Consider the following 13,225-nt stretch of genomic DNA (forward strand, 5'->3'; position numbering starts at 1 on the left):
TGACTGATTGGGCTAAGCTTTTACGTCATGACCTGGAGCTCCCCCTGCCTTTGCTGTGCTGGTGGACCAGTTGGTTCAGGGGCTACAGTTTCTGTGATGCCTCTTTAAATGCGGCTTCCCTAGTTGCTAGGCTCTCTGTTTTGGCAGTGGTCCTTCAGCATATTTTTTAGCTCAAATGCTGGTCTGTGAACCCGACTTCAAAAAAGGCCTTGACTGATCTTCCTTTTCAAGGAGATCGCCTGTTTGGAGCTACCCTGCATGACATCATTAAGGGTCTCACAGGAGGGAAGAATACCTTTCTTCTGCAGGGTAGAAAGGGCAAGGACCCTCATTGCAGATGTGGGCCTTTCTTCTCGGCTCATACGTTTTTGTTTTTTTTTCCCTCAGGGGCGACCGACAAGGGGTCAAAGCCTTTCAGGGCCTCCTCTGGTGGATCCAAGCGAACTTAGTCTGGCAAGTCAAGGGCGGGCTTATCCAGACCCACGGACAAGGCTCCTTGAGCATGAAGGTGCGCCCTCACTCGTATTGTGAGTCGGGGGATGTCTTAGCTGGTTTTCAGACCCATGGACTTCCCTTGTACAAGACAAGTGGGTCCACAAAGTCTATGGTCTGGCTACATGATCGAGTTTCATTCTTACCCCCCAGAAAGGTTCTTTCATTCCAACTTGTGCCTGTCCCGAACCGCTGACAGGGTCTTTTTGGTATGGTGCAAGACCTATTACTTCAAGGGATGATTGTCCGGGTTCCGATATTAGAACGTTTTACGGGGTTTTACTCAAACCTGTTTACAGTTCCCAGGAAGGAAGGCAAGGTGCATCCAATTCTGGACCCTTAAGGAGCTGAACTGCTTTGTGTGGAGGCAGAAGTTCAGAATGGAGTCCATTCGTACGGTGGTGGCATCCCTGCATCGGGAAATTTTCTTGCCTCTATCGACATCAAGGATGTTTACCTTCACATTCCAATATTTTCTGGTCACCAGCGCTTCCTCCGCTTTGCCATGGGAAAAGAGCATTATTAGTTTGTGGTGTTACCTTTTGGTCTTGCCTCTGCTCCTCGGGTCTTCAGCAAAAGTGTTGGCTCAGGTGCTAGCATTAATACGTCAGCAGGGGATCGTGGTACTGGGCTACTTGGACTACTTCCTTCTGCGAGCGGAGTCTCTTACTGCTCTGGTGGAAAACCTGGAGATCACCATACAAACTCTGAAGGAGTTTGGCTTTATTCTGCATTTTCAGAAGTCGGCTCTGGTTCTGTCCACAAAGCTAGACTATCTTGGTCTGACTCTGGACTAGGCCTTAGCCAGAGTGCTCCTTCCTCTGGACAAACTCCAGAAACTACAGGCTGCAATTCGTCTCCTGCCGTCCAGCAGACGGTCATCCCTGCGAAATTGCATGCGGGTGTTGGGCCTGATGGTGTCTACCTTTTTAAGGCGGTTCCGTTTGCACAGTTCCATACAATGTCCCTGCAAGGGAAATTCTGGCCAATGGGAGAAGAATCGGCAGTCTCTGGACAATCAGATTTGGCTGAGCCGGGGAACAAAAGGGTCCCTGATATGGTGGCTTTGTTCTCTGGTGCTTTGGCTGGGCAAATCCTTCCTCCCCTTGTATTGGACAGTGGTCACTACTGATGCCAGCCTGTCAGGGTGGGGAGGCTCCCTCTGCAAAAACTCTGCTCAAAGGGTCTGGACACTGAAAGAGTCCAGACTACCAATCAATGCCCTGGAACTCCGAGCGATCAGACTGTGCCTGGAACATTGGATGGATCGTCTTCAGGGATGTCCATTGCGCATTGAATCGGACAATGTCAATCACCAGGGGGGCACAAGAAGCGTCCTGGCAGCTCTGGAGATAGCTGGAATTCTAAGGTGGGCAGAACAGTTTGTTGTAGCCCTGTCCCCAGTGCACATTCCGAGGGTGGAAAACTGGCAGTTGGCAGGTGCTGAAACACAACGGACGCGCTGGTGGCCCCGTGGGGTCAGTATTGCCTGATTTACGCTTTCCCTCCTCTCAAGCTTCTGCCACAAGACTTCTATGCAGGATCGAGGCAGAAGGGATTCTGGTCATCTTGGTGGCTCCTGTTTACCTATTGGCTATAGTTTAGCCTTGGGAATTTTCTTTTTCGCTGTTCCCACCCCTCATGTTTAACACTGCTTTGGGATGACCCAATGGTTAAGAAGATCAGGAGCTGTGTCTGTCAATGAACGAAAGAGAAAATGGGATTTTGGAATTACCATAAAATCCATTTCTCTGATGTTCAATGACGGACACAGCACCCACCCCTCTGTGGAGTTTTAATTCTTCTGACACTGCGTATAACAACACTGAGTACCTATAGCAGAGAGAGGGAGTATACCCCCTGGGACTGCCCATAGGCATGGCCAGACTTTTCTTCTGCCTAGTGTCCTACTCCTGTAGGGGGCAGTATAACCCAATGGTTAAGAAGATCAGGAGCTGTGTCCCTCAACATCAGAGAAATGGATTTTACGGTGTCACAAATCCCATTTTTTTTTTACTTAAAAAAAATAAGAAAACATCAGAATTGTTAGCCTAGTTTTTTTCTGTAATGTCAAAGATAATGTTACGCTGAGTAAATTGATACCCAACATGTCATGCTTTAAAATTTCGCACACTCGTCAAATGGCGATAAACTGTGGTACTTAAAAATCTCCATAGGTGACATTTCAAAATTTTCCACAGGCTACCAGTTTAGAGTTACAGAGGAGTTCTAGTGCTAGAATTTGTGCTCTCGCTAACGATCGCTGCGATACCTAACGTGTGGTTTGAACACTATTTACATATGGGGGTGCGACTTGCGTATGCATTCGCTTCTAAGTGCGAGTTCGGAGGGACGGGGCACTTTAATTTTTATTTATTTATTTTACATTTTATTTTTACACTGTAATAAAATGTTTGATCACTTTTATTCCTATTACAAGGAATGTAAACATCCCTTGTAATAGAAATAAGCAGTACTGGTCCTCTTTTATGTGAGACCTGTAGTCAAATCGACCTCAGATCTCACATTTACACTTAAAAGCAATAAAATAAAAAATAAAAAAAGTAATTTCTCTTCTGTTTATTGACAGACACAGCTCTATATTCTTCACCATAGGGCTATGCTGCCCTCTACAGGAGTAGGACTATGCAGACAACACAAAAGTTTGGCTACGCCCTGCGGGCCGTCCTCAGCTGGCATAACCCCCCTTTCTGCCTCTGAGATACTCAGTTTTTGTTTGCCTAGTTCAGGAGTAGGACCTAGTCTACCTGCCGGGCCCTAGGTCCTGTTTTTTTTTTTTTTGTCAATTTTTTTGCTGTTTGTTTTTGGACCCAGGTTTTCCTTCTAGCAACTGCCGGGTTGAGCGACAGGCAGGACTGTTGCATTCCCGTGTTCCCCTCAGTCCGGCCAGCGAGCGCGTGCAGACCGTAACTCCGCGCTCGGTCGGCCGCAACATAGTCCCACTGGACGGTGGCTGGCCCGCGAGTTAAACGCCACGCATGGTTGCAGCATTCCTTCTGGCCGACAGCCCCCCCACTTCAGTGGCAAGGAGGTTTCTGTCTTGGGAGTGTTACCCGCATGCTTCTCTGGATCAGTAAGTAAGGGCCTCCTACTCTACTTTTCTGGTTTGTGTGCGGTGCCAGTACTCCCTGGGGTGGTTGGTCCCTCCGGGGTTCTCCCTCCCCCCCCCCCCACGCTCATGGGGGGGGGGGCTGTTGCCCAGGCTGTCCCTCTGTCGTCCTCGTTGGGCCCTTTATGGGGTGGGTGGACTTTTTGGGTCCCCTTGGACAGCCTGAGTACCATGCGGTTGAGCAGGCCAAAAATGTAGGCTGCTGCCTACTGGCCGGATCCACTCTGGGGCAGCCCCAGTTGTTGCAGCTAATGCCGTTATTGTACCCCGAGACATCCGTCTCCCTTTCGCTACTTGGCTAGTTGCGGGTCCCCCGCGAATCATGTTTACGCGGTTGGGCGGCCAAAAATTTAGGCTGCGGCCTACTAGGCCACCCCCCTTTTGGTAGGGTGGCTTATGGGGGGGGGGCAGGGTACCAGGCAGGTTTAGCTGCCAGGGAGATGTCTTCGCTGGTTCCGGGGCCGTGGATCTCCCTGGGACAGTGTCCAGTGGGTCCATGAGATTATTGCATCCGGTTCCAAGATGGAATTCCATTTTCTTGTCCTCCGGAAAGGTTCTTTCCTTCCAACATGCACCTGCCCCCATGTCGGCTGCAAGCTCTGTTGTTTGCAGGGCAGGACTTGTCCAAGGGCGTGATCGTCCTAGTTCCAGTGTTGGAACGTTTTCAGGGGTTTTTATTCATACCCTTTCATGGTTCTCAGGAAGAAGGGCAAGTTTGTCCTATTCTGTACCTCAAGGACCTGAACCATTTTGTGCGTGTGCAATAATTGATGATGTCCTTTTGGATGGTGGTGGCGTCCCTGCATCAAGTGGGTTTCCTGGCTTCTTTAGACGTCAAGGATGTCTACCTGCAAATTCTTATTTGCACCCGGCATCAGCGTTTCCTCTGCTTCGCTCTGAGTTGATCTAGCCTCCGCTCCTTGGTTCCTCACTAAAGTGTTGGCCCCGGTCTTCACGTTGCTGCATCAGTGAGGGATCGCTGTGCTGGGATACCTGGACGACCTCCTCTTGTGAGCAGTGTCTCCGTCGGCTCTGATAGCCGAAGTGGAAGTTACTTTCCAGACTTTGCGGGAGATCGGGTGGCTTCTGAATTTCAGAAGTCTGCCCTGGTTCCGACCAGGAGATTGGATTATTTCGGACGGACTCAACTGTTAGCCCACAAGTGGCGTCCCTTCGGGCATGTATGTGAGTGTTGGGGCCTGATGGTGTCCACCTTCGAGGTGGTTCTGTCTGCACAGTTCTACACGAGACTCCTTCAAAAGGAGATTCTGGTCAAATGGGACAAGTCGCTGGACAATGTGAGTAGGATGACAAAGTTCTCTGGTCTGGTGGCTGCGCTCCCCAACTTTGCCACAGGGCAAGCCCTTTTTCACCTTGTACTGGACAGTGGTCATGACAAATGCCAGCCTGTCTGCGTGGGGAAGGGGTCCTGGAGCTAAACTCGACCTAGGGCTGTTGGACGCTGAAAAAGTCCAGATTACCCATCGATGTCTTGGAACTTCGAGCAATCAGGCTTTGCCTGGATCATTGGGTGGAGCAACTTCGGGAGCTCCCAGCGCAGATTCAGTCAGACAACTCCACAGCCGTGGCTTTGTGAATCACCAGGGCGGCACAAGGAGTGTGTTAGCAGCTCTGGAGGTGTCTGGTATTCTCCATTAGGCAGAGCGTTCTTGCCCTCTCCGCTGTGCACTTTTCCGGCATGGAAAATTGGCAGGCGGATTACGTCAGGCGCCAGGGGCAATGATCCCTTCATTCGGACGCGTTTCATCAGATATGTCTGCGGTGGGGCACCCCTGAGGTGGCTCTGTTGGTGTCCCGACGCCACGGAAAGGTGCCGTGGTTCGTGGCCAGGTCACGAGATCCTCTGGCAGACACCACGGTACCATCTGATTTACACCTTCCTTCGCTCCAGCTTCTTCCGTGACTTCTACGCAGGATCGAGGATGAAGGGATTCTGGTGGATCTGGACTGGTCTTGCCGGTCTTTGTACGCCGACCTGGTGCGACTGGTTGCCAATGTCCCATGGAGGCTTCCTCTCAGAGACGATCTGTTATCTCAAGGGCCGATCTTCTATCCTGTTTTACAGTTGCTGGCTTTGACGGCCTGGCTGTTGAGAGCCAGGTGCTAAAGGACAGGGGCTTGTCTAGCTCAATGATTTCAACCATGTTGAAGGCGGGGGAATCTTCATCTCAAAAGCTTTATTATCAGATGTGGAAGACGTACATTTCCTGGTGTGCGGTTTGCGGAGTACATACTCGTTCCTTTTCGGTGGCTCAGATTCTGGCCTTTCTTCAATGGGGTTGAAGAACTGGCCTTGAGCACTGTGAAAAGCCAAGGGTCTCCCTCAACAGTCTTTTTTTAAAGACCTTTGGCTTCCCATTTATTGGGGTGTACACACCTTCATGGGATTTATCATTTTACTCCACCTGTAAGTTCTCCTCTGTCACCATGGGATTTGAACCTGGTTCTGTTGGTTCTTCAAAATCTACTTTTGAAAACATACGGGAGATCCCTTTCCTTATGCTGTCACAAAAGGTGGCTATCACCTGTGCTCGCAGAGTGTCGGAGTTGGCAGCTTTGTCTTGTCATTCTCTCTATCTGGTGGTTCAATGGGATAAGGTGGTCCTGTGACCACGCCTGTTGTTCCTCCAAAGGGTTGTCTCTGATTTTCATTTGAATAAGGACATTTTGTCCCAGGCCGGCTCATCCCTGGGTATTTGCCTTCTATACTCCTGGATTATGTTCAAACTATTTGGCAGCCACTGAGTCCCTTTGAGGGTCAGACTCACTCTTTGTGATTACAGAATGGCCGCAAAAGGGGATTCCTGCTTCCTCTGCTACCTTTTCCAGATGGATCAGACAGACGGTGACCCAGGTTTACGGGCCGGGTTCCTCCCTTTCCCTGTGATGGCGCATTCTAATCAGGCACTTTGTGCTTCTTGCCCTTCTGTCATCAGGCGTCAATGGTGTGCATGGCGACCACTTGCTCGTCGGTGCGTACATTTTCGAAGTTTTACAACATGAATGTTTTGGCATCTGCAGTTGCCTCCTTTTGGCCGCAAAGTTTTGCGGGCTGCGATTTTCTCTCTTGAGGGTGTATTTCAGGTTGGTCTCCTGTTGTTTCAGTTGACCTACTATTACCTGGATTGTCTTGTGTTTAGCCTTGGGTTTGTTATTCCCAGCCCTGTTCGGCACTGCTTTGGGATGCCCCTATGGTGAAGAATATGGAGCTGTGTCTGTCAATGAACGGAAGAGAAAATAGGATTTTTGTACTCACCGTAAAATTATTTTTCTCTGAGTTCATTGACAGACACAGCTCCCACCCCTCTAAGAAGTTTTTATGCTTATGTTACTGCTTGTTACAAAACTGAGTATCTCTAAGCAGAGAGGGGGGTTATGCCAGCTGAGGACAGCCCACAGGGCGTAGCAAAGCTTTTGTGTTGTCTGCCTAGTCCTACTCCTGTAGAGAGCAGCATAACCCTATGGTGAAGAATATGGAGCAGTGTCTGTCAATGAACTCAGAGAAAATAATTTTACGGTGAGTAGAAAAATCAAATTTCTTTAAAAAAAAAAAAAAAAAAAAATGGGCCCTTTAAGGCCAGAGGGTGGAAGTGATGTTTGATGTCACTCCAGTCCTCCAAGGGCATAGAGTCAAGTGTAGGCCATCTTGCCCTCTCTTGGCTACCTGCCCATCCGCACAGGGGATCAAATTGTTTTCTCCGCTACCAACGGCACCGATAAGCAGGAAAAATGACCAGGAAGCGGCAGGAGGGGAGTGGGCACCTCTCCCGCCGCCCATAAAAGTGATCCCGTGATGAATCTGCTGCTTGGACCACTTTTATGTTAAAGCAGACCACCTGTTGTGTAAAAACATACCGATGTTTGGCAGCTATCAGCTGCCATATCCCCGGTATTTGACCTCAAAGTAGTGACGTAAATACACAGTGGGCGGTTCAGAAGTGGTTAATAACTGACCAAACTAAGCAGGGGAACATACCGTGGTCAGTTTTTTAGCTGTGCTGGTAACTGGGCCTGCTCTCCTCCAATAATCAGACTTGTCCTGAAACCCCCCCTCCCCCGCACAGCTGTGCTGCTGTTTCTCGTCCCCCCCAGCTCTTATGCAGCTGAGAACAGAGGGAATGTGATCACTTATAAGGAAAGGGTAAAAACTGTATTTAGAATGTTTTTTTATATCTATACACAAATGTTTTGCCTTTCATTTGTTTTTCAACCACTTTACCACCGGAGGATTTTGCTGTCTTACGTCCAGGCCACTTTTTGCGATTCGGCACTGTGTGACTTTAACTGACAATTGCGCGGTCGCGCGACGCCGTACCCAAACGAAATTTCCGTTCTTTTTTCCCCACAAACAGAGCTTTCTTTTAGTGGTATTTGATCACCTGTGCGATTTTTACTTTTTGCGCTATAAACAAAAAAAGAGCGTTTATTTTGAAAAAATAACAATATTTTTAAAAAATTTTTAAAATGAAATTCCCCCCAAAAAAATTTAAAAATCAAAATTTTTTAAATTTTTGGCCAATTTGTTTTCTGCTACCTATGTTTGGTAAAAAAAAATCACAATAAGCATATTTTGATTGGTTTGCGCAAAAGGTATTGCGTTTACTAACTAAGGGAAAGATTTCTGTCATTTTTGGTGGTTTTTTGAGTAATGGCGGCGATCTGCGATTTTTTTTTTTTTGTGGGACTGCGACATTGCGGCGGACAGATCGGACCCTTGACTGACATTTTTGACACTTTTGGGGGTACCAGTGACATTTCTACAGTAATCAGTGCTATACATATGCACTGTTACTGTAAAAATGACACTGGCAGGGAAGGGGTTAATTTTATTGGAGAGGGAGGGGTTAATGTATGCCTGGTGCTTACTAACGTGTGTGGGGGGAGGTGACTGAGTGACACAGGGAAAGATCGCATGTTCAGCTATGCTGAACCCTGCAATCTGTCACTGTTTGTCACTTAGGAGATCCGCCCGCTCTGTTTACACAAGCGGGCGGATCTCCAAACTCGATTCCCCGACGATCGGGGAAGAGCAGCGGCGATCGCCGCCGCTCCTCCCCTGGCCCGACTCCCGCTGTGACTGAAAACAGCGGGAGCGCGCCTCCGGCGGCGTGCAAGCGCCGCCTACAAGGGGAAGAGTCCAGCGACGTAGGTCTACGTCAATGGATGGAATCGAGCCACTTTGCCGCAGTACAGTCAACGTGACTGGTCGGCAAGTGGTTAAACTGGATGGGTTGATTTACAAGGTGAGGTCCTGAAATGGCATTGTTTAGAATACTATAAAAGTGATCAGCTTTGTGAAACAGCCATGTTTTCAAGTAAAGGCAAAGATCAGGTATGTTCAGAATTAAAGTTCAGACCAAATTCTAAACAAACTACAGTGCTGTATTCTCAATAATTATGCGTAGGCCAAATTGTATGATCCATGGTAGATTTGTGTCAAACTGCAGTGATTGGCTCATCTAGCTGCGGATTTACATTGTGCCACAAAAACAAAAGTTATTTAAAAGCTTAGCATATGACATGTATACTCAAAATAACGCTTTTATGCCTTTACCTCTCCTCAGGATAATGATGACGTGAACTTTCAGCTGAATGCGGAGCCCCCCAGCTTCCCAGGGCAAGAGCAATCTGGCTTCTGCTTTGATCCAAGGTAACAAGCTGCTGAATATATACTAAGTTGTTTTCAAACTTTCTCTTACTACATAGTAAAAGGAAAGGTACACTTTAGATCTCCTCTATATGTTCGATATTAAATGCTTATCAGGCAAATGGCTTTCTTTCAGATGAATGCTATTAACTTGTAACAAATGTAAGGCCAGCCATAGACGGTTCAAATCTCAAACCATGTATGGGCAGGGTGATTGTACCAAGTTGATCTAACAACTTGGGTACAACCAGACTGATGAATTTTACACTAGTGGCGGTTATAGCTGCTACCATTAATCATGGTCTTCTCCCAGAGGGGGAATAAAATGTCTCAGCAGGAGGGATTCCCCTGTCAGCACTGACTGTGTTGATGAGGAAATTGTGCATGGGTTGCAAGAAAGAAATTTGCTCTGCCTATGGCCTGCCTAAATTGCAGATGTTTGTCAAATTACTGAAAAATGTTTTATCAGATCCATCAGTTGTAAGCAGGAGATTGTCTGTGATAGTAAAGTGGCCTCCTGGTTATCAATCATGTTCTTGGCTCCTACATATACATGGGCTTCGCTCTCACAGGTGATGCCCTGTGGAGTATCCTGCGAAAAGGCCAGTTTTCTATTCGTAGGTAAAAGGGACTGTGACAGAACCTACCGTCACTGTGTGTTTTGGAGGGGACTGTGCGCAAGCCTCCTACCGACAGATTATGGGCCAGAAGATACTGGAGACCTGGGGACATTGCCTTTTATTTCATTTTATGTTCCCTTTATTCATCTTCTGAACAGCTGAAGATGGCATGACTCAGGGCATTGACTTAATGTAATGCTACAGCCCTTCTCCCCCCATCCCCCCTCCTGTTTCTGTGTCTAATTGTGTATATTCATGACACAGACAATGGTCTGGGCTGGAGACATCTCTCTGCAGGGGGTGTGTATTAAGACTGCCTGTTTCAATGTACAAATGTTCCGTTCCCATTGGCTGGTCCTTGTCCCCTTCCCCCCTGTGCCAAGGCTAAGGGGAGTTTCCCTAACTGTGTGTAAAACTGTATGTCTTGGAATTTGATAAACAGTTTAAGCTCTGCATTGTTAACCCTCAACACCTGTGTGGATTGTTTCGTGATTGAGGGGTTAAGGGCTGGGCATGGCTTCTCCGCAGGCTGTGGGTGCGTTTAGAGGACAGGAGACACAGGTCCGGTGGATGTGCCCACCTGGGGTACAAAGATCCGTTACAGGGACAATTTTTAAATTGTCATGGAAATTGTTCGGATATTAGAAATCTCTACCTGTGATAGGGAGCACATTGGCCAACTGCAAGTGCTAGGAGTGCCTCCGTGCAAGCCCTGTTATAAAATGGTTACAGTGCATCATGTAAAGGCAAAGATCAGGTATGTTCAGAATTAAAATTCAGACCAAATTCTAAACAAACTACAGTGCTGTATTCTCAATAATTATGCATAGGCCAAATTGTATGATCCATGGTAGATTTGTGACAAACTGCAGTGATTGGCTCATCTAGCTGTGGATTTACATTGTGCCACAAAAACAAAATTTATGTCAGTATAAGGTCATTCCAATTGTACGCAGTGCAGTAGTATCTTCCTGTGCTTGCAGCTGCATGTTTGTCACACAGAATAACCCGTTTAAAATAGAAACTAGGCATTCTCACATACTCCCTGCTACTTAATACAGATACATATGAATGCTTGCCTTCCACTAACAGTATGCACCTATGACTGCTTTCTGCCTGGGTGTGGACAAATATACAAAATCAGCTGATTGCAATGTCTTTTTTTTTTTAGTTTGTAATTATCCTTGTACTATGATTCTCTGTTTAAGATATGCCATGCAGAGGAAGTGTCCACTGTGCACCATGGTGTTTCCACCCAACTACGATCAGAGCCACTTTGAGGAGCACGTGGAGAGTCACTGGAAAGTATGTCCTATGTGCAATGAGCAGTTTCCTCTGGACATCGATCAGCAAGCATTCGAAGGTCACGTCCAGACACATTTTGATGGCAACGTCCTAAATTTTGACTAGGCCTGTTCTGCTTGGTGTATAAAGCATAGCATGGCGAAAAAAGGAAAAAAAAAAGCAACAACTCTAGTCTGCACTGTACACAACTGCACTGCAATGTAATAAAATAAACTGCTGGAGTCCTTTGTTCATCTCCTGTAATGTAACTTTATGGTAGAAGATTTCATCTATATGTCTCAGGTCTGTGCTGAGATTGCTCTGTACTTTGTACATTTAAAAGCATCCTTTTTAATTCTTTAGCTGTTAATGTTATGAGTGAGCCTAATAGGGAATAACATTCCTGTGATAGAATGCTGCATGTATTTTTTAATTTTGTGTCATTTGTTTTAGTAATGGTGGACAATGCCTGGAATAGCACATCCTCTTATAGTGCTTATCTTCCTCTAGATGCAATCATAAAATCTTCAAGTTGATGCTTCATCTGCACACACTGGAGGCAACCATATTGTGTCCTGTGAGCTAGAGAGTTCTAAAAGTGATTCCTAAGAGAGCGTAGTTTTCCTGAATTCTGCTCAGCCCCAATAGTCCTTTTCGACAGCTAGTATAGTGTAAATGGTTTTCTAGTCTGCTGGGTTGTGATTTGTTAAGATACCATCAGATTCAGCAAACTATCCTTTTAAAATGATCTAATTACACGTATGTTTAACAATATCAATACATTTAAAACATTTTTAGGCAGTTTTGGCAGTTTTGAGGGAAGTCCCTTTTGGGAAAAATTTGCACATTAAGGTAAAATTGGACTCTACACTAGTAAACTTTCTAGGAAACGTTCATATGAATATTTATGCGAACATTCACGCAGAAATTCTTTGTACATTCAGTGACTGGATGAATGTCCTGTGAAAGTACTTCCAACATTTCATTTGCTTTTAAAATTAAATTTTGGAATGAATGTAATTTCCCAAATGAAAACCACATACACTGTGGTTCTACTTCAGATTTTCTTGTCGCTGTGGTCAAAAACGAACATTGATTTAACCCCACTAAGGATTGGAAAATTAGAATAAATGTTCTTAAAAGGAAAAATTTCCAAAAAAATTCTATTAGTGTCAGAGGCGTAACTAGAACCTTCAGGGCCCCGATGCAAGAAACCATGAAGGGCCCCCCAGACCCCTGGCCGGGGCCCTTCCCTTCAAGCCCGGGGCTCTTCCCACTAATCCTGGGGCTCTTTAATCTCATTGCATGGCCTTTTATTATGGTCCCGCATCAGGATCCTTTCACAAGTTCTGCAGTGGGCCCCCTTCCTGCAATCTTGGGGCCTCCCCACAGTGGTGAAATGCCAGGGCCCGGTCGCAAGTGTGACCTTTGAGATCCTAGAAGTTCACCCACTGGTTTGCTACCGGGCCCCCTGGAGCATGGGGCCCGGTAGCGATTGCAACCCCTGCAACCCCTGTAGTTACGCCCCTGATTAGTGTATAGCCAGTTTAAGCGAAGATTTTTTAGGAAACTGCAGGGATTGGCTAATGGCAGGCATTGATGGATTACTGTTAAGGCCCCTTTCACACTTGTGCAACTTGAAAGTCGCGCGATTTTACCGGAATTTTGTTGCCGCGATTTTGATGCGATTTTGACTGGGCTTGAAGCAATGTCTATGTCTTTGGACCTCAAAACGCATTAAAATCGGGCCAGTAGTAGTGCAGGAACTACTTTGAAGTTGCTGCAACTTTAAGTTGCGCATATATGAATGGGTATCATAGGAAAACAGGGCGAATGACATGTCGTGCAACTCTGATGTCCCAAGTTGCATGATAAGTTGCACAAGTGTGACAGGGGCCTAAAGGGCAGAGTTTGCTACTAAAGTGGAAAAACCCGTAAGTACTGCTTGCTGAAATATTAAAGAATGGAATGTCTAATTACAATAATTTATACAAAGATAATACATTTGTCTTGGCCTGGCATTGTATAAAA

At 46.6% G+C, this 13,225-nt stretch overlaps 1 protein-coding gene across 1 annotated transcript in view; it reads left to right on the forward strand.

Moving 5' to 3' along the window:
• Positions 1-11,352, forward strand: part of TAX1BP1 (Tax1 binding protein 1) — a 250,625-nt gene extending 239,273 nt beyond the window's left edge. Inside the window, exons 17-18 of the mRNA XM_082257735.1 lie at positions 9,208-9,293; positions 11,119-11,352. Of these exons, the coding sequence (XP_082113861.1) occupies positions 9,208-9,293; positions 11,119-11,320 (288 nt within the window). The 3' untranslated portion in view covers positions 11,321-11,352. The remainder of the gene's footprint in view (positions 1-9,207; positions 9,294-11,118) is intronic.
• The last annotated feature ends 1,873 nt before the right edge of the window (positions 11,353-13,225 follow it).

Source organism: Pelophylax lessonae, assembly GCF_965119305.1.
Source record: "Pelophylax lessonae genome assembly, chromosome: 5".
Lineage (NCBI taxonomy): Eukaryota > Metazoa > Chordata > Amphibia > Anura > Ranidae > Pelophylax > Pelophylax lessonae.